The sequence below is a fragment of the Dermacentor silvarum genome, chromosome 4, assembly GCF_013339745.2.
Source record: "Dermacentor silvarum isolate Dsil-2018 chromosome 4, BIME_Dsil_1.4, whole genome shotgun sequence".
In the NCBI taxonomy this organism is placed as follows: Eukaryota; Metazoa; Arthropoda; class Arachnida; order Ixodida; family Ixodidae; genus Dermacentor; species Dermacentor silvarum.
Genome location: NC_051157.2, coordinates 150,751,440 through 150,776,388, shown reverse-complemented (window position 1 = coordinate 150,776,388; position 24,949 = coordinate 150,751,440). Strand labels below are relative to the sequence as shown.

The 24,949-nt window shown below is 50.1% G+C and overlaps 1 protein-coding gene across 1 annotated transcript in view; it reads right to left on the bottom strand.

The window, feature by feature from the left end:
• Positions 1-280: 280 nt before the first annotated feature.
• The window catches only part of LOC119448989 (uncharacterized), a 42,533-nt gene continuing 17,864 nt past the window's right edge, over positions 281-24,949 (bottom strand). The window contains exons 3-5 of the mRNA XM_037712189.2: positions 8,429-8,632; positions 7,477-7,602; positions 281-493 (exon numbers count right to left, since the gene is read on the bottom strand). Coding sequence (XP_037568117.2) covers positions 281-493; positions 7,477-7,602; positions 8,429-8,632 — 543 coding nt within the window. The remainder of the gene's footprint in view (positions 494-7,476; positions 7,603-8,428; positions 8,633-24,949) is intronic.

Sequence of the window (24,949 nt, the reverse complement as noted above, 5' to 3'; positions counted from 1 at the left end):
GTGTTGGACAGATTTAATAACACAGGTGATACGCCAATGTCTGTGCGTACTTATCGTCACAATGACCACCGATCAGGACAATAAATATATCCGTACCTTTGTTCAAAATTCTGCGTCGCCTCTGTGTCGTGGACTAAACAGCTTCGCTGATGATGCATCCACCTTCACAAAGTGGAATGGCTCACGATATTTTTTTTCTTCGAATGACAAAATTGGCACCCTTAGCAAAGAACACAAAATTTATTCGCAAGATCACGAAAATATTATCAAGATACTAAAATTAGCCACGGGCGTCGTCCTCCTTGAGCGCCAGGCACGGTCTCCGCTGGGCGCTGGACGTGTACGTAAAGGCAAAGAACTGGGCCAATTTCTTGAGCATGCGCAGCCGTGGGAAGGACCCGTATCCGCAGTTGTTATTGGCGTCCTCGAACTGGATGTCTGCGGCGGCTAGCGTGTACTTTAAGTCCGTCATGTTGGCCTTAGTGCTGCACAACTGCGCAATCATATTAACGAACAAAATAAGCAAGAAATGAGTGGCTGGATTAGACCACGTAAAAAAGAAGGTGACAGTCACTGAGGCAACAGAGTACGAAAATTAGTACCCGTATTCTAAAGCCGATGGCAGCGCCGCCTTATGACTGTAGTGATTACTGCGCTTTTTTCACGCTCTACGCCGATTTTTGAGAAGCGCAGCATATTCTATATGGCCAACTGAACAACTAAATGGAGTGGAGGAATAGCTTTTAGTGTAGTCTTTTAAATACGTACGAAGACGCTCAAGAATGTAGGGGTGAGACATTATTCCATAATAAATCAAACCATGTGCCTTTTATGCATTTGATATAATTTCCGTAAAAGTGCATCGAAGAGTTTACTTTTGCGTGCTTATTGAACTGTGCATTCGTGTTCTAAACAAACGGTTACCACTAAATTCCCGATTAAAAGCCACCTGCAACGACATCTTAAGCCATGTAAGAAGTCATGAAATGTTTATGTACATTCGCGTGAACGACGGGACCGCCGCCCCGAGGAGCCGGAGAACACTAGACAAGCGTTACGTTTAGACCGCACTGCCCCCACGGAAGAGCGGTAGGAAAGGAAACTGAATACGCAAGCGCTTCGAGCGCCGACAGAGGGAGGGCGGTGCTTCCTCTGTGGCGTGACTATGCCTCTGTCGCGTCCTATGCCGCTATGCAACCCGCTGACGCGGGTCGCATAGCGGCATATCTTTGAGAAACATTTATTTTCTACCTGGGAGTCTACTGATCTTCCAAATGGTGCCCATTGATAACTAATCTACTCAAAATGCATAACCGAGTGAAGCTGACAAGCGGGCTGTGGAAGAAGACTACGATGAACGCGCGGTACCTGAGTTGCTGCACACGCAGAACAAAAATGCCGTAACCCTAGTCATAAACAGCTACGCTGTAAAAACGAGGCTGAAGGAATGTCGACACAGCGCTGCCTTGCAATAAGCTCGAAAAAAAATTGATGTATTTATACCGGAACTAAAAAACCTAGCCATTGTCGCTTGCAGGAAGTGACACACTACCCAAAACGGTAAGAAAAAGTACGGCTCCACGGTATGACTTCCTAGATTAGGCGGCAGCCTTGGCATACTTTTTGAGAAATCTGGGAAGTGACGTCCTGGGAATACGTCATATCCTACAACCACCAGGTGCTTGCACGCTTCGTCTGCTTAGGTGCTATTTAAAGGCTGTTAATGAGAAAATTACGCCATAAGCATCCCTGCACACTTGGCAAGGTTGTATCGATAGGATATACTGTTACCTTATAACCAATTTAGCCAATGTGCGGTTTCGTCGCATAGAACCCAAGAAAAAACAGCTCTTGCAACAGCGACTCATGCAAGAAAACCTGTGCCGGGTCTTTACTAGCACGCGGGCTAAGATAAATTGAGATTTCCTGACCAGGAATAATGCCGTGCGACATAACCTACGCAAATTACATCGCTGGGTTTGAAGCTTCAAGTGGGGGGAAGGAAGGAGAGCAGAGAAGTTGTCGCATTGAACACACATCATCCGGCGGCGCTCAATGCTATTAACTTGATGTTACAGCGCACAGGATAACTGGTCGTAAACACTGGTACTCTCAGAGTACGCTTCATTAAGTTTTTAAAGCTACTAGCAATATCTTGCACTGTATTTGCTCATTCTTATTGCGCTAGAAGTTATACGGACACTCCAGGCGAATTTCCATCCATGTCGTCACCATCGACATCGCCATGAGGTTCCGTATAAAGTCCAAGTTCGATAAGTTTGAGGCCGCGCGCGCCGTATGCTGCAGGTGCGACTGAAAGTGTACGCGAGGGTCAGTAAAGAAGCGCCGTCTTTACATGGATATGGTGGAAGTGTTCCGTATAATTTACGGAATCGCACATACCCTTACGCCACTATTTGCACGAATGCGCAATTCCCTGTCCAGCACGCTAACGTTCCCTGGTGTCATACCTGGAAGTAAACGCTCATATTTGGAAGTAAGGTTAGTGGGGCCCGTCTCCTTTTCAAGATCGGTCGCGGGTGGGCATGGCGCAGGCATAGGGTCAGTATAATAAATCTAGAGGAAAAGCTACGCAAAAAAGTAGCAGCCGCAAAGGCGCCGCCATGTTGCCACCACTTAATTTTGGGAAGGCTAAAAATGATCAAAATATTATGCAAAAACATGCAGTAACACATAGCATGCACATATGGACAACTTGTGCAGTTGACTCCGTATAACTTGCACAAGGAGCTGTTTATAAAATTTTGATACAAAGTTTAGCGTGGGTGAAAGGATGCGTTAACAATCACCTTAACTAGATGGCGCCACCATACTGCGAGAGGGTCGGTATCAGGTTGATAGTGCGTGATACCCGTGTCACAGCATGGCGACGTCCATTCAGTTGCCGATCTCAATGCTTGGTTGCTATGATGTGCTTTTCCACTAGAGTTGGTTATATTGACTATATGGGCGTGCGATGAGCGCGGCAGCGACGCCTATCTTGGAGCAGTGTTGCCAGGTTTGGCTATATATAGACAAATTGGGCTACAGGAAAAAATTTTTGGCGTCGACATGGACGAGTTGGCTATGTGGCTATATTTGGGCTACTGAAAATCTGCGAATGGCTTTGTTTGGGCTATAAGTGGCGCCCTAATCCACGCTCCAGAGGTCGCTTTGATCGGGTAGAAGCAAATATCGAAGGCTTGGTTTTAGCTGGCTGAGCCGACAGAGTGGTTGTGCATATGTGCGTGCGCGAAATGACAGCCCCTCCCTTTCCCTTCCTTCTCTGCGCCGTTGTCTGAGCCGGTGGCTTTGATCTTTGATGCACTTAAACTTACACCCCGCTTGACCGTTATGCACCCGATCCCCGGGCATGGGAATGAACCTGGGAGTAGTGGGTTTTTCACAGTATACTGTACTAACATGGGTATGCTCAGGAAGGGAGAGCAATAACATAGGGTCGGGGCCGTCGGGCGATCGGGGCGCCGACATGAAAGAATGGAAGCACGGGTGGATGACACGCCCCAGTGTGTTCATGGCCATGTCTTAATTCTGGATGAAGTATCGCGCCGGGCACAGCTTTCGACTGCGCGATCTCGCGCGAAGCTTTACATCTATTTTCCTTCACCTGCTAGATGAATTTTTGTTCGTACTTACATTCGAGATTCATTTCGATAGGTTGGACGTAAGATCGGATCCTCCTCAGAGAGGAGAATCCAAACATGGGGAAGTGGGCCAAGTATGCAAGAACGTATAAAAAATAATGGGAGCAAGACCACGAGCCAAAGGTGGGTTCTGGTGCTTTTACTTCTAGATGGTTTGCCCGTAATTTCATGGATGCAGATACTCATTTTGATAATATTGAAACATGTTTGCCACGATGACATCACTGCACCACGTCACATGAACTTCACCCACTGTGTTAGCTTAGTAGGCGAGCTGTCGCGCTGCTGGCTGGAAGACGCGAGTTTGATTGCCTACCACGACGGCCGCATTTCGATCAAGGCGAAATACAGGAACACCCGTGTACTAAGATTTAGGTGTACGTTAAAGAAACAGAGGTGGCCAAAATTAATCCGGAGTCTCCCACTGCGTCATGCGTGGGGTTCTGCACATATCGTGGTTTTGGCACGTAAAACCCCAGCAATTATCAAAGAGTTTTAGAATAGGGGCCTCAAACTTTTTAGGGCCCCAAAGAAACAGCGTCGAAGCCACTGTGTATGCGCAAGACGCAAACTGTGCTTGGATTTTGCGTCAGGCATGCTATTTCAGCGATTTAGCAGGAGCCCCAAAGATGCCCCAAAAGCTTTTGTCAACAAACATGGCGGCGCCCATCGAAGCGACGGCTCTAACCTAGCACCGAACTGGGCTCAATTCGTGGTAACGCGTGAAGTTCGTAAGCTAGGAGAAGTGATGGCGGTTATCGCTTTCTCTCAACTAACATGTGTAATCAGGATTTATTCATTAGACACCGCTGATTCCGAATTCATGTCTCGTAGGCCTAACACGGATAGACTGCTGCGGGAAGGTACGTAAAGTTGGTCACTCAAAACTAACCGCAACAAGTTGCTTGCTGCTAATAGAATTAGTTCTAAATTGTAATTAAACACGTAAATCTAAATTACTCTTATCATAAAATGTTATATTTTATTTTAACATTTATGATCCAACGCTAACACCCGCAAAGTTCTTTGAGGCCCCAAACGTTGGGGGCCCCTATTCTAAAACTTTATTAGCACATCAACACAATTTGCTTTTTGACAGTAACCGGTTCTCACAGCATAAACACTGTTACCAATTTGTTGTTTACCTTTGCTCTTTGCGTGCTGTCACAGCTTTTACCATTTCGAGCGAGTTATGTTCGGGACGTGCTCGTTGCCGAAAACGACTGCGCGCTTCTTACACTGGTGTGCCGTTTTGCGCAGTAATCTTTTAAAGGTTCGCTTATACCGATTCAGAGAGCGAGTGGCATCTGTTGTCTGACACTTTATTTTAACGCATATTCTTGCTGTGCTAGAGACCTAAGATGGCGGCCAGGTTGATGTAAATGAACAGTGTATAGATCATGTACCAGCTAACCCAGGCCAAGCTAATTAAAAAAAGTTAAAGCAAGATTGGACGATGAGACAAATAACACGACATATCATCGCGAAAAAGAAGCCGTGAGTACGTCGCAGATCGCTGGACAGCTGAACTTTTACGCCGTAGGCAGAGATTACGTGAGAGATCTATGATGGTAAACATTATTTTGCGTTCACGACAGCTAAAAAGCAGAGTTTGTAGTTAATATTATTACTGTAAATAACTAAAAATAATAACTTAGTACTATCTGTCATAGGATAAAAGCACTGATTTCGCCCTCTGCAGCGATTCGCTGGAACTTAAGAGCTTCCGGGCCCAATAAAAAAGTGTTCTGTGGAAGCATGATGTCGCTGATGTTGATGTCAACAGCCGACCGTAATGGCGGCACGGACATTTTGTTACACCAGGTTGTGCAAAATAGGATTGCCGTAGTCGAATGTGAAAATGTATACACAAATACAACTGCAAATAATAATGGCTATATTTGGCTACGAAGTTTTTTTGCACTTTTTTGTGTTTGGCTACATTTGGGCTACAACTTCTCTAGCTTTTGGCTACGCCACCTCGTCGGACCTGGCAACACTGTCTTGGAGGCAATCTGCGGTGGATAGGAAGACTAGGAGAGCCGATACGGCTGATGGCTTCGTGAGCGCTTTGTTCTTGCGTATTTAATTGGCAGTGAAGCGAGAAGCTGCAGGAAGGGGAACTCGCTCGCCGCTGCGGCCGCTCTTCATCACGCCAGCGTTGTGACGGTGAGTGTTCGCGGCTATCGATTGAGATCTGTTCATGTTTGAGTGTGCGCGCTTGAAACCATGCTTGTTAAGTTAATTAGTGAAGGCATGTTAGTTGCAATTTATGTGGCCAATTAGAATTATGAACCTTTGTTTGTGTAGTTCTGATTCACTCTGCTATCGCTATCAATATTTTGCCTTTCGGGTGAAACTGCGACATTTTATTCTATTCTGAAAGATAACTGGCATGTCGTGGTGCGGCATTTTTGGGCTCATTGCTTTCAACAACTGCTCGTCATTTAATGCCCTGTTTTCCTGCGACGATTATCTGCAATCAGAAAAAAAAATTGAGGATTCGAGAAACATTTATTATTTTTGCAGGCCAAGATTAACCACAAGGATCGAGAAGAGGGAACATCCTAGCGGATCATTAAGAGGACGCTTATGCGCAGGTGCTCTTATCTAAATACATGGGAATGGAAAAATCGTTTTTCTCGGAACCACTGCATAAAACTTGATTTTATTTATTGCATTTAAAAGAAAAAGGTTGAATATAGTGACTGTTCTAAACCAACTTTTGATTTATACCGGCCATTGTTCATAAACATTCTTGAAAATTGAAAAAATTATGAAAACGCAACTACCAAGTTTACATCTCTAACTCAGCTATAGCATACGGTATCACAGTTCTGTGAACTCTATCTAATGTCCATGTTAAGCGGACAAAATTGATGTATTATGCATGGCTTTCAACCACACCACTCATATGTCAGTAGGACTTTTTAAAAACCGTTGGATACAAACACTAACAAATTCAAATGAGATATACATTGCAGTAACAACTTTGTCCGCTTTAGATAATCTAACGGATGCAGTTTACAGAGCTGCGACAGCTGGTTTTGGAGCAGAGTTACGGATTTGCGAACTTCGAACTTTTTTATTAACTTCTTAATTTTTGGCAATTCTTGGAAAAATACCCAGGGCTTAAATCAAAACTGCGCTTGCTGTAGTTACTTGAATTTCTCTCTCTTAAATGCAACACATTTCATTCAAATCGGTCCAGAGGATGCCTCATAAAAGCATTTCTGCGGTTTGCATGTATTTGAATAGGCGGCATCAAGGTGGCCCCGAGCTCGCCCCGCGCTAGGTGACCTCGAGACCAGCATCGCCTGGTGAGCAGGGCCAAGCTATCGGCTCAGGCCGACGGCATCCTGGACTAGAAACGCCGCCCACCTCGGACGATATTACACCGTCTGCTCATTTCTCTCAGTAAAGTTTATTCCGCCTCCTCTTCAATAACCCAATGAACTAAGCTTCACTGATACTGTTCTTTCTTTATTTTCAATTTTAAAGGTGAAGCGGCAATGTCAATTGTAGGTTGCAGCTAATGGTTGACTGATCAAAGAAATGCTCTTTATAAAACGAATGAAAAGGTCTTATTGAAAAGATGCTCTCACTAAGACTTCCACTCCATTCTGTTTATGAAACCAAAACCGAACGTGTCAGTAGCGTAAAAAAAAGCAAGCAAACCTTGGGGCAACTAGATAACTATGGCTGAAAAAGAGGCGCTCGCTATCCACAGCCGTGTGAATCCACTGATGGCCAGTGCTAATCCAGACAATGTAAAATTCCGGACTCATCGACTGTAAACATGTGTTCTCACCTTTGTGCGCAGGGTTGAAGCACTGTCGTACGTGAAGAACAACCTCTCCTTCTTGTTGTACGCCACGAGCGCTTGGAACTGTGTGTCCAATTGGAATGTATTGTTTAAACTGGGATTCGTGCAAGCCTGTTGAAAAAAAAGGAATGATGCCTCAGTATCCATAACATCCTTTGGGGGCATACTTAACAATGTTCAACGTCTTCTCCTCCCATTGATTGACGCACGAGCCACACGTTCAAGGGATTGTTTACACTATACATGCCTTAGTACTAGAAGCACCATAGTCAGTGGGTGGGATAAAATGTACCTGCACTAGGGCACTGCCGTTGTGGAAATAGAAGAAGAATCAATCTATATTTACTATGTAAACAGTAAAGTAGAAAAAAATAATAATAAAGAAGACCGCGTCAACACGTAACAGTGGTCCTCTTGAAGAAACTACCCAATCAACAAAATATTATGAAAACATCACTGCACGCTCCACTTGTATATTTACAGAACAAGCTATCGTTCACGGGAGTATAAAGACAAGATGGGGCAGAAAGATGGAAACAACCTGTTGGATGAAGATTCAAGGAACAGGAATAACGTGCCTGTAAGACACCTAACTCAGTTCATCGAAGTTTTATTCCGTCGCACTCGGGATAACTTTTTAGAAAAAAATTCAGAGCCATTCCACTTTGTGAAGGTGGAGTACCAGCGGAGCTGCATGTGAGGCCTATAGAGTATCGATGACGCGTCGTGGGCACACTGATGTTTGTGTAACATTCAATGCAAACCTTTCCAAGACAAACGCCACGAACCACTTTCCGTGTGGCCGAGACACGTCTGACATGTCAATGGTATTGCTTCCAATATCTTGAGTGTTTCTTAGCAGACGTGTAAGTACTTAATTAGCCGGCGCTAAGAACGCAGAAGTGTTTAGCAGGGGCGGAAGTTAGGTCATGCGCACCTCGGCAATGTTGGTGATCTGGTCCTCTTCCGTTGGCTTGCGAGGTCGGCATTTCTGCCCGAGTGAGTAATTCCCGGGGCTGTTTGGCGCAAAGTCAGCGTAAAGTGGCACATACCACCGGCCACCCATCCCCACGGCCACGGCATACGTCGTGGTGGAAGGCCACAAATCGTGCTTGTGTTGAAGGTGGTAAATGGAGTCAGCCTGAGGAGTGAATATGTTTCACAGTGAGCACCGATACATAGCAATATATTCAATGAGGCAGTCTAAAATTACGCGTAACAATTCAGTATGGTTACACGGTACTAGAATCTTTTCGTGAGCGGTTGGTCTTGAATGGGGAAGCTGATGTGTTCCGAAACAAATGTTGCCGTGTGTACGCTCTTTTTAAACGCTTAGGCATATTGTATCAACGTTGCACTTCATACAAATGGTATTGAATCATAAAACTCACTTATACTCTTCTATTTTGTGCAAATATGCAGAGATAAAAATAGTTCTGGGATGCTATGCAGGATGCGCCGAGTTTCTCGTTCGCACGAGTTTTACCCGAGTTTGCTCGATGGCAGTCAGTGAACGCTCTCACTAGAAGGCCCGCCTCGGCTGCGGGAGGCTGTGGGTTCGATTCCCACCGCCGCCGGGCACCCACTGGTTCAAAAGGGTACAGGCGTACCCCGGCCTGGCGTTCGGCTTCCTTTAGGGGTGATACGCTTGGGAAAGAAGCCTGCGCCCTGCATTCCCGTCGAAACCAACGTGAGCACGGAAAACACGTGGTGTCTGGGCCGCTCCCACGGCGGTCATTTCCCATGTGGCGCCCCAAGCACCTATTGAGGTGGGGGCACCTTCGGGTTGAGATCAAGCACCCATTTCCAAGCGTTGAGGTCCCATAATGTCCGAGCACCAGGCCGAGAGCGCGCTTGTACCTATTTTACCGGTAGGTACCCGGCGGCAGCACTTGCCTCCCACAGCCGCGGCGGATGCTCGTCTACAAGGCCGTCTGTGGTTGGTTGGACAAGAGGCGCCCAGAGACAACAGCTGAAATCTCTATTGGGCCCTCTTTCGAGATGTGGACCCCCACGACAGCCGAGCACCAGGCCAGGGGACATCTCTAGCCATGAGAAAAACCGGTGGGTTCCCGGCGGCACCTGGATTTGAACTCGGTACCTCCCGCATACGAGGCGGATGCTCTACCGCTAGGCCATCGCTGCGGTATATGCCAGCCGAAGCGGGCGTTATACCAACGGAGATAGCAAGGAACGTGCAAAAACAGCAGGCAAAAAGAAATGCCTAGGTAAAGGCGCGTATGACAACATGAGCGCACCCTGCGCGGCACAGTGATTCCGCGCTTCAAGCACAGAGGACTGCGCAACAAAACGGGCCAGCGTCGCGTATTGTTATCAACGTATTATCGCAATTTAGCAGTACCATGACTGTCCCGCTGTCTATCTGCACACTTGCGGTGAGCCGCTTGTCACGCCTTTCTCGGGCGCGTCAAGTGCGTGCCTCCCTTTCGGGCATTATCTTTCTATCCTCCGTCTAATGCGAACAGGGCACATGCGGTGCATTCTTGCACCTACACTTTCCCTCAATCGAATACGTTGAAATACAACAAATAAAATAACAAACATTTTATGTCGTTAAGTATCGGTTTTGTGTTTTGACTGGTATAAATTTGTGATGACAAACGGACATCGAGTGAATCATTAAATTTTGCACTTTCTTGCTGCGAGTGGCGACAGTGAGGCGAAAGCTTACAAGCGGATACATTCTAGAGGGTCGCACGCACGAGGGAGTTCATACGGTGAGCAGTCGCCAGGGGCGCTGCAGTGCTATTCTCGATAAAGTCGATTCGATAATGACGCATAAAGGCAGTCATGACAATGATCTGGCTATTCCCTGTATATTAGCGGAATATTAACGCAGTGCTGCGGCATGGCTGTTCACCGCACGTGCTTTCACTGAGGCGGCTAATAAGGCCGCCGCATTACCAACTGCAGTAGCGCACCCAGGATCTCTGCCAGGGGGGGGGGGGGGGGTGTTGACAGCTTGCCAATACCATCTAAACAGCACTAATTTCAATTCCTTCCCGGGAAATTGCCAAAAAATGCGCTTCTTGCGTACTCGCAGACGATTACGCCTCTTACATCTTAGTTGCAGTACTCAAAGGTGCAAGGAAAGAAAAGGGGTTATACAAAAGAGTGGGTTAACTCGGCCTCAGGGGGGGGGGGGGTTACAACCCCCGAATCCCCCCCCCCTCCTCGGTGCACCACTGACCAACTGAAACGACACTCTAGCCATAGAGACGGGAGCAACGGCTGTCACTGCAAAATTGCTGTGCGGTATTCTAGGGTCCGTAGTGACGCAGCACAGTGAAAATGCACCAGTTCATCTGCATGCGCGAAGTCTCCGCGATGCATTGCGAAGAAGAGCGTGCTACCCAGCGACACAATTCATCGATTGTCACCGCTTGCCCAGTGAAGGTGCCTCCGTGTGCATGTACGCAGAATTTGAGTGTGTTGTTCACTCCAATGTGCTTGCCGATTGCCTCTGCTGCTGAGCTAACAGCGATCGCAGATGAATATCGTAACGACAGCGCAGCAATCGCATTTTGGCGGCTGAGGGCTCTTGTGTGCAGTTAGGAATTTAGACTTCGAACGCAGGAAGATGTTGCAATTCATAAGTGTGCCGTGCTTGTGATGAAGAAATGCCATCGCACTGGGTGTGTTTGCGCTGGCCGCTGACCGTGTTTGCGACACTGCATCATTGACAAAACAGCCATCTCAAATGACAGCTGTGATACGCTGTCGTTGAAAAACACTACGCACTGCTCAGGATCCTCGTCCACCACGACGCATCGATGCCTTGCAATCAGCTATAGTGACGTGCCGATAATTATTTGCTGTGCGCTACGTCGCCACAATGCAGACAATGAACCGTGTTTTGGGGCCATCACAGCCCAAGAAGATATATGCATAAGAAAGCGAAAGTCGATGCCTTTTTCTTTATTATTTGATAGTGGTTCTGAGTCAATCACCGATGACAGTGCGTTGTGCGTGTTTCATTTCGCCGGTCAAGATTGTTAATGCCTCTCAGTTCTGCACCACGTCGCTGTTGCCGAAAAATAAGTTGGGCGTGGCCCAACCGTGGTGGGCGCGCACAAGAGTTACATGCCTCGTGCGGGGCGTGACCTATGGTTTTGATTGACAGGTGAACTCGTGCCAAACTCGTACATCGCGAAACCCCCCTCGAGTTGAACTCGTGAACATGGCGGCGGCAGCCGCAGCCTGTGTCATCGCATCCAGCGGCAGTAAGCGTCAATATGACCGTCTGGACTCGTTCACCTACATGACCGACGTAGAGTTTCAGAGTCATTTGTGCCTTTCCAAAACATCAGTGCGCTGGCTGTGTGAGGTGTCTGCGCAGACTGCGTGGTGGGCAAATTATGCTTTCCGAGCACAGACTGATGTAATAACTATGCTGTGGGGGAAAAGTTCGTGTGATTGCTTCGGCTCTCTCCTGTTTCAAGCGCTACTCGTCCACCGCGCCCTAGCCCCAGGCCAGGTCCGGCGGTGTCATCGGAGTACTGGGGCACCTGCAAGCACCTGGGGTTAAACCCGGACCAACCAACCTGCGCAAGCGAAGTGGCCACATTATATTGGAAGAATCAGAATGGACGCCGGGCTGCCTTCCGGTGCAACAGGTGCCGAAATCAGTTTTCGCAGTTACACGGTACCGCTGCACTTCACGGGCAGAGAGGCGAAGGAAGTTACTTCGCCAACCCGGACCGCCTCGGCCGTCCGAACGACCACCTCTCCAGGCGGCAAATGATTTGACTCACGTACTGCCTGAGCCAAAGCGTAGATATATAGCTGTTGAAGGAGATGACCGGCGACTTGTTTCCTCTATAGGAGCCCGCCATCGCCGACTGGAGCAACTACCCCCGTAAGTTTGCGAGGGACGAGCTGCTGGCGCGACCTTCACTCGGTGTCCCGGGGAGATAGCGCAAATTGACGAGTGCCTTCTTCGCGGCAAGCAAAAGTACAATCGAGGCCGCCTAATGACGGGTGACAACTTTCCGCCTAGCCGCCAAAATTGCGGCGGTGTTAAAGATAGTGGCCATGGGCCTTTGGCATGTTCTGCGTGACCAGAGGGGTTCTGCGACTTTCAAGGTCGACCGACGTAAAGCGGCGACGCTAGGTGCCATTATTGCAGCCAATGCTCAACCGGGGACCATTATTCATAGTGACGAATTGGCCGCATACAAATGCATCCCAAATTTAGTGGATGCTAACGGGGCTATGCCTCAATCCGCATTGGTAGACAGTCAACTACAGCGTGAACTTTGTGGACCCCATCACTGGCGTTCACACGCAAACAATAGAAAGTTATTGTCAAAAAGTGAAGCGCTACCTCGTCAGCGATGGGCACAGGGTAACTTCACCGATGCTGGAGTCCCTCCTGGAATGAATGTGGTGGCACTCAACGGCCACGTGCGCTGCAAAGAGGCTTTCTTGCGTTTGTTAGAAGCCACGGAACGCTCGAGCTACCCAGTATAAAGACTCTTTCCTGTGGTTGTTAGAAGCCATCGCTCGACGCTTGCCAGTATGAAGGTGCATCGCAAAGTAAAAGAAAAAGCGTAGTCTTCTGACCGTTATATGAGTGTTTTGCGGCATTCCTGAGTCATTACACGGTAAGCGCGCGGCAAACCACTTATGCGCTAGCCGACGCTCACTTCGTCTCGCAGCTGGGGCAGCTGGGGTGCCTCTATGCGCGCGCGGCATCCTACTTGCAGCCTTTCTTTAGCACTAGCAACGAGCGATCTGGTAAAAGCCCAGTGTAAAACCAGGCGCACACCAATCTGTGCTCGGAAATGGGCGCGCAAGCACGTAGCGAGCTGCACCAATCCAATCCAAAGCAAAGAGAAGGAGCAACGAGCGATCTGTTGGAAGCCCAGTGAGAAAACCAAGCGCACACCAATCGACGCTCGAAAATGGTGGCGCAAGCACAAAGCGAGCCGCGCCAATCTAACCCAGAGAAAAAAAAGAGGAGGGCGAGCGTCCCCTCGTGGTATAATGCGAAACGTATTAAACTACAATTTAGTCTAATACACCTTCAGTGTACATCTTGTAAATTTTAAAATGCTTACAACCAACGTTAGTTTGAGTAATATTATTGTACTGAGTGCATTTATTTTATAACTTGCTTGTGCCTGTGATGCACTCGGTGGAACGACAAACAAGTGAAAGAAGGCATGACCATGCACCGACCGTAAAATCACGTGAGCCCCAGTTTGTCGACCGTCCATATGGCAACGCCCAAGGAATGGTATCCACCCAGAGTGAATCTAGATAAACCAATGAAACTGTAGGTGGGCAAATGGACAAAATTTGTCTTGTTGCTATTAGTTGTTTCATATTCGGGCGACGGCGGAGCTTGTGAAGATCCCGAGTTTCGACAAACTCGGCGCATCCGGCATAGCACCCCTGCTTTGCTTTACAAACACTACACGTGCTGACCAGTCACGTAGGCATTGAAGTTGCTTTCCTGCAGAAAACTTCTACGTTGTACGGAGGTTTGGCCGCACCTGTGTTGCTCTTTAGTGTGCTTGTGCGAAGGCTATCGCCTCACGTTTCTCTCCACTTCACTATCGTTGAAGGAGAACCATTATCCAATAGCCATAGCACCTTTATGCATATGTTGCAAAGAAAACGAGCAAATTATTCAGACACAAAAGAGGCCAGGGGTGCTATGCAGGATGCGCAGAGTTTGGCGAAACTCGGGATCTTCAACAACTCTGGCGACGCCCCAAGAAAAGGTAACAAGACAAAGTTTGTCCGTCGGCACGCCTCCAGTTTTATTGGTTTGTCTAGATTCACTCTGGGTGGCTGTCAACCCTTGGGCATTGCCATATGGGAGGTCGACAAACTGGGGCTCATGTGAATATACAGTCGGTGCATGGTTGTGCCATTTTTCACTTGTTTGTCGTTCCACCGAGTGCATTACAGGCACAAGCAAGTTATAAAATAAATGCTTTTAGTACAATAATATTAGTGACATTAATGTGGGCTATAAGCATTTTAAAGTTTACAAGATGTACACTTAATGTGTATTAGACTAATTTGTAGTATAATACGTTTCGCGTTATACCACGAGGGGACGCTCGTCCTCCTCTTTTTTTCTCTGGATTGGATTGGCGCGGCTCGCTAAGTACTTGCGCTAGCATTTCCGAGCACCGATTGGTGTGCGCTTGGTTTTCTCACTGGGGTTTCTACAGATCGCTCGTTTCTCTTCTCTTTCTTCTGGATTGGATTGGTGCGGCTCGCTACGTGCTTGCGCTCCCATTTCCGAGCACAAATTGGTGTGGGCCTGGTTTCACACTGGGCTTTTAACATATCACTCGTTGCTCGCGCTAAAGTAAGGCTGCGAGACGAAGTGAGCGTCGGCTAGCGCCTATGTGGTTTGCCGCGCGCTTACCGTGTAAGCCCTCAGGAATGTAAGAAAGCACTCATACAAGGGTCAGAAAACTACACTTTATTTTCTTTTACTTTGCGATGCACCTTCGTACTGGCAAGCGTAGAGCGATGGCTTCTAACAACCGAAGGAAAGAGTCTTTATACTGGGTAGCCTGTGGGGATCGCCCTTCACGGCCCTCGTTCCTGCCTCACCCCCTGGCTGCGGACTTATCGTCCTTCGGAGCGAACGACACCGATAGCACGAGGTAGGTTCGCCTTCGCGACCCTCTGCTTTCGGCCACCGGGAGCGATCCCTTCCTTGGAGCGCCCTAGGTGATGTCGACAGCTCGGATGTGTACGCTAGTCCTATATAGCCACGCCAGTTACGGGTTTTATCAACTGTTTGAGACGCGCGGGGAGCAGGTGCCTACTAGCCCCTCCGGCGCGCTGTCTCCGCTCGCTGGCCTTTGTCCCGAGCTCAGTTGTGCCCAACGTGCCGCATCGGAGCCACCCCGCTTAGATGCTCGCACGAATACGCTCGCCGGCCTCCCTTTGTCCCGAGCGTCGTTCGCCGCGCCATGTGCCGCATCGGAGCCACCCTGCTTAGATGCGCGCACGCATACGCTCGCTGGCCCACCTTTGTCCCGAGCGCAGTTCGGTGTCCCGTGCGACGCAGCTGAGCCTCCCTGCCTCGCTGTTGGTGCAAATTGCTCGCTGGCCTCTCCTTGTCCCGAGCGCAGCTGGGAAGCAATGTCGAGCGCGAGCCACCCCGCTCAGCCGACAAAGTCGCCGCGCGTTCCGACTACCGCTTGCCTCATGCACAGCCGTGCGACATTTTCGACGTGCGTGAGTCACCCCGCTCCGCTGTCGATCCGTCTGCCGGTCATGTGAGGCCTCATGCGCCTGTCGGAGCGGCAGCCCAGCTCTTCTCTTTGCCGTTTACTGGCCCAATTCGGTCGGTCGTGCATTGAGCGGACCTGTCCGTTGGTCCTTTTTGCTCTCCGGAAGTTGGCGTTAGCGTACGTGCTGTTTGCTGTGGAGACGTACAATCCGGCTTAAGCGCTTGTGCGAGCCATCGGGCCGCCTCGCGCGCTGGGCGTTGACATGGCAGTGGTACCTTGTTCTGCGCTACCGGAAAAGGAGTTCAAACGTGGTGGCGGACGCCTTGTCGCGAGCCCCCGTTTCGGCGTTTGATCCTTTGGTCCGCCACTCCCGTGAGCATTCGCACCAAGTAGAAGCCGGAGCCTCAGTCTCCAATGGCTCAAAAGGCGCGAACCTCATGCACTTAGTAGAGACCGGAGCCTGTGTCTCCAATGGCTCGAAAGGCGCGACCCCCGACGGCGAAGCGATCCTCGGATTGCCAGCCCCGGGAGAGGACGTTTACCTGGTGGATCCCGTTACCTCATCGGGTATTGTCTTCAGCAGGCAAGAGCTGCTAAAGGCTCAGCAGAGCGATCCATTTTGTAAATAGCAATCGTTGACGGGCTCCAAGAGCCGAGCTCCCAAGAGGAGCGGGGCGGCAAAGCCACTGGGCGCACCCGGACAGCTGGTATTGCTGTTGGCGCCGAGTGCCACGCAGCTTGTATTGTTGCGGGCACGTGGGATCCGTATCTGCTTAAGCAGAACGACCCGTTTTGTAAATAGAAATCGTTGACAGGCTCCAAGAGCCGAGCTCCCAAGAGGAGTGGGGCGGCAAAGCCGCCGGGCGTACCCGGACAGCTAGTATCGCTGTGGGCACGTTGGATACGTATCTGCTTGACGCCGATAAAGCTCTCCTGCGCTATATCCCATTTTGAGGAGGCTCCCCAGGAGTCTTTCAAGGTGGTGATACCCCGCAGTCTAAGGAAAGCCACCCTGAGCTATTTCCACGACTCGCGGGTGGCCGGACATGCGAGTGGCCTTAAGCCTTTCCAAAAGTTGTGCCGCTCCGCTACCTGGCCAGGCATGAAGCGTGACACTCTTCACTACGCCCGCTCATGCCGCGTGTGCCAATGTATGAAGCCTCGCGCGGGCAAACCCCCCGGGCTCATGCAGCCAATCGACAGCCAGCTATCCTGGCAAGTCGCGGCCTGTGACATTATGGGACCTTTTCCCAGAAGCCGGCGAGGCTACGTTTTTCTCCTGGCTGTCACAGATCACTTCACGAAATGGGTTGAACTTTTTCCCCTTCGGAAGTTAACGGCACGCGCAATCTGGGACAAGTTGACCGAGGTCTTTAACCGCTTTGGCTTTCCGGCGGAGCTGATAACGGACAACGCGTCCTACTTCACGGCCAAGATGTTCGTGGATGCGTGTGCTGCCTTTGGCATTAAGCACCGCAAGACAACCACGTATCACCCACAGGCCAACCCGACAGAACGGATTAACCGGAACCTCAAGCCCTTGCTCGCGGCCTTTGCCCAGCAACATAGGGATTGGGATGTCTGTCTTAACGAGATAGGCTTCTCCTTGCGGTCCACGGTGAACCGTTCGACTGGGTACACGCCCGCTTTCCTTAACTTCGGGAGAGAGCTGCCAAACCCCATGGACCGCGTTCTGCGGACCGGCAGCAGGGCATGCGCCACGAAAGCCGGCCTTTCCGGCTACGCGGCGGAACTGCGCTCACGGATGGACGCGGCCCTTGACCTGGCCCGTTCCAACCTGGCAAAAGCGCGAGCTGGACAAAAGGTCCAATACGACCGGTCACATAGGGACGTGCACTATGGTGTCGGCGATCTCGTCCTCAGACGCAACCATGTCTTGAGTGACGCCGCCAAAGGCATCTCTGCCTCCCTGTCGGCCAAATGGTTGGGCCCGTACCGAGTGGAGACCAAAATGTCCCCTCTGGTATACAAGCTGGCTGACTCCCAAGGGAGACCAGTCGGCGGCCCAGTTCACGTCTCGGACCTCAAACCTTTCGTTGCCCGTAGCAACGACTGGGGAGAGGGGGAGGCGGTCAACGAACCGCAGGCAAACCGTGATACGGCTGGCCCCAGGCCACGCCACCGGTACAACCTACGGAAACGCACCTAGGCATGTTTTCTCCCACCAGCTGGTAGCCGGACTTTATTCCCTACCACGCCGATGAACGGAGAGACACAGCTACGGTGCGAAGGCGCACGTTGAAGTGGTGACAGGCCCTTTTGGCCTAATATACCCTCTCGTGCTCACCCGCCTTCTGAAGCGCCTAGTCAGCTTTCTCCCACTAGCAGGTAGCTGGACTTCATTCCCTACCATGCCAGTGAATGGAGAAATGTAGCTACGGTGCAAGGGCGCACATCGAAGCGGTGACAGGCCCATGTGGCCTAATATACCCTCTTATGTGTTGCCCAAGCCTCAGCCTGGCAAACGCCCCTTTTTGGGCTGTCAGCCAGGCGGGCAACTTCCTTGGCACGCCGGCTATGCCGGGGGGCGTTCCTGTCCTTCACCTTGTGTCGTCCAGTCTGCTCCCTGCGCCTGGCTCCACTGTGCCACCAGTCTTCCTGACCACGAAGCCGGCTGTCCCTGGCCCTACCATGTCAGCCTGTTGCCGATCTCAAGGCCTGCTGCTCCTGGTCCTTCCGCCATGACTGACTCCTGCCTCTGGGGGCCACGAACCCGTGCCAGCCTTGCCTCCTGCTGCCTAGGCTGCCGCTAATTGTGGCTGGTCCCCAATCAGGCGCTATCCTCTGGCCGAGGAGGGTCGCTCCGGCTGCCGCTGCTGACCTGGCTGCCGGTTTTCCCGGCCTGCTATGCCTGCACAATCCGGGGAGCTCAGTGACTTCTGTGGTGGCTGCTGCGCCAAAATGGCAGCCACGCCGCGCACGTTCCTGGCTGCTCCTGTCCGGCAGTCCCCCAAGCGTTGCTGGCTGTCTCATGGTGCTGCCCCGCCCCGTCCTTCCTGGGCTGCCGACTCTTCCACCTGGCAGGGGGTCCATCCAGTGTGCGGAACTTTGGTGGCCAAGGCAAACCCCTGGCTTTGTGTCGAGAGAAGCGACGTCTTCACCTTTTTGGACTGCTGTGGCCCCTTCTCCCTGTCCTGGTCCTGAGGAAGACGACGACACCCTCTTGGACTTTGCCCCGTTGGCTTAGCCCTCTTTGGCTGAGTCAACCTTGCCACTTGGCCTCGGTCAGCCACTTAGGAGGCTGGCCTCGGTCTTTAGGAGGGGGGAATGTGGGGATCGAGGTGCCTTCCCGCGCCTCGTCCCCCAGCTCGCGCGTGGCGCTTAGCTCGATCCCCGGGAACCGCCGCCGTAACGGCAACATGGCGGACATGGCGAGCGCGCCGGACTTACTTTCCCGCGCAAACCGTGCTTCTCCCCCCCGGGATTGGACTTGCCCCGCGAGGCACGTCACCGGGACGCGCCCTGATTGGCCTCCCGCGCGGCGGCCCCCGGGCACCCTCTCCACCCGAGCTCTCGTCCGCTGAGCGCTTCCTCGCCGCGGCAGAGGCACACAGGCTCGCAACGAGGTGGTTACATGAGACCTTTGTTCTCGCGACTCCTCGTTATCGCGCTTGGCGGACCGCTACCCGGTTAGCCCTAGCGCAGCGGGCGCGCATACTCGATCGGTCTTGCGGCGAGCCTTGGCCCGTAAGCGCTGTGACTGTAGCACTGAGCTCTACCTTGGGTGAATAAACCCGTGTTTGTTGGCGATCTGACTCCGGAGCCTTCTCTGCGCCGTGTCGGAGAGTCGACGAACCCTGCCGTGGCGCCTTTGTGCGTTGCGGAGTGGAGGAGCGTCGTGCCCTTTCCTGACCGTCGCTCGTAGGGTAAGCCTTGTGCAAACCCATCTCCACAAGCCCGAGCGATCCGTGGCTTCCAACAAACGCAAGAAAGTGTCTTTGCAGCGCACGTGGCCGTTGAGTGCCACCACATCCATCCTAGGTGGGTCTCCAGTATCGGTGCAGTTCAGCTGTACCCATCGCTGACGAGGTGGCGCTTCACTTTTTGACAATAACTTTCTTTTTTTTTGCGTGTGAACGCCCGTGATGGGGTCCGCAAAGTTTACGCTGTGGTTGACTATTTCTCAATGCAGTTTGAGGCATATCCTCGTTAACATCCACTAAATTTGTGATATATTTGTATGCGGCCAATTCGTCACTATGAATAATGGTCCCCGGTTGAACATTAGCTGCAATAATGGCGCCTAGCATCGCCGCCTTTCGTCAGTCGACCTTGAAAGTCGCAGCACCCCTCTGGTTGCGCAGAACATGCCGGATACCCATGGGCCACCATCTTTAACACCGCCGTAATTTTGGTGGCTCAGCGGAAAGTTGTCGCCCGACATTAGGCGGCCTCGATTGTACTTTTTCTCGCCGCGAAGAAGGCACTCGTCAATTTGCGCTATCTCCCCGGGGCCACCGAGTGGCGGTTGCCCCAGCAGCTCGTCCCTCGCGAACTTACGGGGGTAGTTCCTCTAGTCAGCGATGGCGTGCTCCGATAGAGGAAACAAGTCGCTGGTCATCTCCTTCAACAGCCATATGTCTACGCTTTGGCTCAGGCAGTACGTGAGCCAAATCATTTGCCGCCTCGAGAGGTGGTCGTTCGGACGGCCGAGGTGGTCCGTGTTGGCGAAGTACTAACTTCCTTCGCCTCTCTGCCCGTGCCGTGCAGCGGTACCGTGTAACTGCGAAAACTGATTTCGGCAGCTGTGGCACCGGAAGGCAGCCCGGCGTCCATTCTGAGCCTTCCAATATAATGTGACCGCTTCGCCTGCGCAGGTTGGTTGGTCCGGGTTGAATCCCAGGTGCTCGCAGGTGCCCGAGTCCTCCGATGACGACGCCGGACTTGGCCTGGGGCTGAGGCGCGGTGGAGGAGCAGTGCTTGAAACAGGAGAGAGCTGAACGATCGGACGAACTTTTCCTCCGCAGCCTAGTCGTACCACTCTGCGCTCGGAAAGCACAATCTGCCCGCCACGTTGTCTCCGCAGACGACGGCCTTCGCCTAACACGTCACACAGCCAGCGCACTGACGTTTTGGAACGGCAAAAATGACGCGAAACTCAACGTCGGTGATGTAGGTGAGCGGGACCCGACGGTCATATTGACGCTTACTACCGCTGGATGCGATAACACAGGCAGCTGCTGCCGCCGCCATAATCACGAATTCAACTCGAGGGGGGTTTCTCGATGTACGAGTTTGGCACGAGTTCGCCTGTCAATCAAAACCATAGGCCACGCCCCGCTTGAGGCATGTAACTCTTGTGCGCGCCCACCATGGTTACGCCACGCCCAACTTATTTTTCGGCAACAGCGACGTCGTGCGGAACTGAGAGGCCTTAACAATCTTGACCGGCGAAATAAAGCACGCACAACGCACTGTCGTCGGTGATGTACTGAGCACCAGGCGCGTAGCCAGGGGGGGGGGGGGGCTGATGGAGCTTCAGCCCCCCCCCCCCCCGATATTTTTTCGTGCTGGCATGCACCGCCGACCAAAACTACCACCGACGCCGGCAAGCATTCTGGATTTTGTCTACAATGTCTTTTTCACGCTCGAACAGACATTTCGGCACGAACATTGCGAACTCGGGCTAGATTTCGTGACAATGCCCTTGCACTTGGAGTCACGTAACGCAAGGAGCCCCATTCAAGCACAAACTTTCAACGGCTTTTCGATAGTGAGCGGGCCGCGTTGCGGCATCTCGCATTGGCCGCTGAATATACGGAGCGCATGGATTTCAATTACGAAACATTATGGGTGTAAAGTTCTCATAAACTTCTGAGGCGAAAGGTGCGCTGACATTTCCAAAGGCATGCTTTAAAAGATTTTCAATTGTAGAACTTTATGGGGTTAATGTTCTTATAAACTTGGGCCAAAATGCGTGCATTGGAGCCCTCCTGTCCAAGCCGTTTCAGAAATGGAAGCACGCGCTCGCAATCTTCCACACACACGAAAATACTAAATATCACCGGGACTGTCAGCTAGCAGCTGATACTTTTCTCCAAACATTTTCAGGAAGCGTGCCCAATGTGATTTATCAGCTGTACCAGGGCAGGCAAAGTAAAATATGACAAAACAAAAGAAAGTAAACGGCCCATTATCGAGAATTTTTTTTTTGCGGGCGACAAGGTCTGGCTCTCCGTGGCCACAGAGACAGGGGCCCTATGGATTTCAGCAATGCCCCTGCTGAAAATACAGGCATTTTCAGAGTGCTTCTTTGCATGCGAGCTGATTGTGGAGATACATATCTGAAGAACCATTTGGAAAGTTGCTGCAGTAATGCGTCGTATTTAAGCCCAGACGCACAATAACAAATAATAGAAATTTGTGGTGACATTATCAAAGAAAGCCTAGATTCAAAAGCAGGCTGCTTCGACGGACATCGCTGGAATCGAACAGCGTACTGTTTCTGCAAGGTACCTAAACAAGTATGCCAACGAGATCAAGGGAGTGTTTTAGGTTTTAGCACCGGAATAGATGCCCATCTCTCATTGCGACAGCAGGTTCTATGTAAATGTGTAAATACTGCTGCAGCTTCTAGTCACCCTTACAGTGATCACTGCCAGCGCAGAGAGAATATTTTTTTAGCAAGAGTTTACTAAAAACTACTTGCGCTCTACGATGTCTGTGGAATGCATGGTTAGGCTGGCGCTTCTATACACCCACAGAGACGTCGGCATCAACGTGTCCGAAGTCATTGACCGCTTCGCTCAACTTTCCCGCCGAGAGAAGTTTGTCCTTTAGATAGCGAAGCAGCAAAAATCAATGCAAGTAAAAATCACTTTTCCTTCAGGTTCATAAGTTCTTAATTATGAAAACGTACGACCGTTCATTAGCTTTTAAAACCGCAGAAAATTTCGCCGTTTATTCTAGCAGTTGGCATCATGATCACAAGTATCACGCGAATACAAAAATTACGAGAATACCAATAACCACCATTGACCGACCCTGCTCATTGAAAGCCCGGCCCACGCGGCGTTCGCCAAAAACACACTCGGATATAGGGTAGTTCAACTTACCGCATCATCTGTGGCCTTCGTTTGTCCTTTTCTTTCCTTTTCAGCTACCTGCTTTTATTTCTTTTTTGAAACGAATGAACACCCTCCTTTAATTTTGGGTGCAGAATAATTGTTGGCGTTGTGCAGGCAGTTAAATTACACGTTTTCGTACTGATTTATGCATTATTCCTCTATTATTCTACCCACATGGCGAAGTCGCGACCGCTGCATGGCCCAAGTACATAACACGATTTCTGGGATCATAGTTATGTTCTTGCCTAGATCATCTGTATTTCTGTGCGCAAAGTTATTATCTGTGACTGAGCAACATGTTTATTTGGCTTATTTGACGCATTATATACATTGACGTTTGCTTAAATACGTAGATTTATTGGAGACTCATACGTATTTTTAAATATCTTATTACGAGGTTTTATGTATACAAGCAGTGAAGTTTGTTTCCAGCGACTCTTTTCTTGCCCTTTAGCGAGTTGTATCTTCGCATTTGTATATTCCATTCTATATTCGCATTTCTAATATATATTTTGCAGAACACCCACTTTTAATTTGTACTCACTGCTGCGAGTATTATCTCAGTGTAATTACAATACACGACGAGTTACAGCTCCTCCTGCGCAATCGATTGCAACGAGGGATAGCGTCATTGAGGTTTCTTCCTGGCCGTTGCATATGTAGAAAAATGTAAACAAGGTTATTGAATGACAAAGATTCAGCAAAATATTTGTCCTCAACTTATTCATTTCATGGCCTTTGCGTTTTTCATATAAGCTGCATGCACTGCTTTGCTGGTTTCGAACTGATATTGACCCTATTCGCGGCAATCCCGTGGGCGCTGCCATATTTGATTACGTGGTGACGCGTCCATTGCTTGCCTCAACTGCCTCCGTTGCCTCCTTGTTTACAATGGAAGTGTATGACGCCGGCGCGGCTTAGAAAACCTCTGTTTTTGGAGATATCGTAGACGGTGACTAGGTGGACGACACGAGGCTTTGATAACAGCTTCAGGAGAACATGCAAAAGCGTTTCGGAGCTGATTAAGCTATGTCCAAACGTAGCAAGCAGCGTATATGGTGCTTCTTCTAAAAGCGGGGCTAAATATGCATTCCAAGCTTTCTGATTATGAATTCAGTCAGCATTAGTGTGTTTTGCTCTTCGTTCTTTATTCGGCAAATATTTTGAAGCAGTGGCTTGTCAGTTTCTGACTCAGTGAAGTTCCTCGATGCGGCCACTATCTGATTATTTTCTGCCTAATCACTCGCGGGTGTGCTCAGTTCTGAATCGGATATATTTGTTCTTGCTGCGCACAAGGCTTGAAACGTAGCTGTTTTGTACATTGTAATACCTTGTAGCAAATATATATTACAGCTAGTAACTTGCTTACTCTTGTGGACCGTCACGAAACATGCAGCTTCGACCATTGGTGCGCCATAGGTGTAGTCCATCATTTATTGTGTGTATAAAGTGCGCATATATTCAACTGTGCGTCCATTCGCTTATTCTTGATACGTCGGCGATAGAGTGGACGTAAGTTTTCCTGCCATTCGGGACAGATGTGTATGAAACGTACTATGACAGGAAGCGGCGCTACTCCCTTTGTCATTGTTTAACGATTGGTACTCACTCTTGCCGACGTTCTGGAGATGAAGCCCTTTCTTTGAAGGTTAGCGATACAAGGCTGGCGGATGAGGAAATTTCTGTATCCTCGAGGAAATCCGTACATCACGAAGTGCCGGTAACACGTTCGGACAGTTGCAGCAGCGGTCCGCGAACTTCGCCACACAGATTCATTCTATTCCTTAACATGCCAGTCACTATTTTTGCAGCCAACTACTGCACACGTCTTCAATCCACATTATTCAATCCAGCATTATTGGAGCACAGTGTGTTAGCGAAAACTCAGTTGCATTTCCGACAGCAAGGTAGAAGCGGTCATGGTTTCGTATTCGTGCGCGGTCGCTGAAGAGAGGTATGGCGCGGCGCCGTGAGCGCCATCTCGTTTCTCTAAAACAAACTGCTCCGCGAAAAGGGTCAATAGTTCTAAAGTTCATGTGATGTTTTGTGTACTTATTAATTAGACAAAAAATGCGGAAGCATTGATATGAGTTATTTCTGCCACAATTTTTGGGGCATACGAATATATTCTTTTATGAA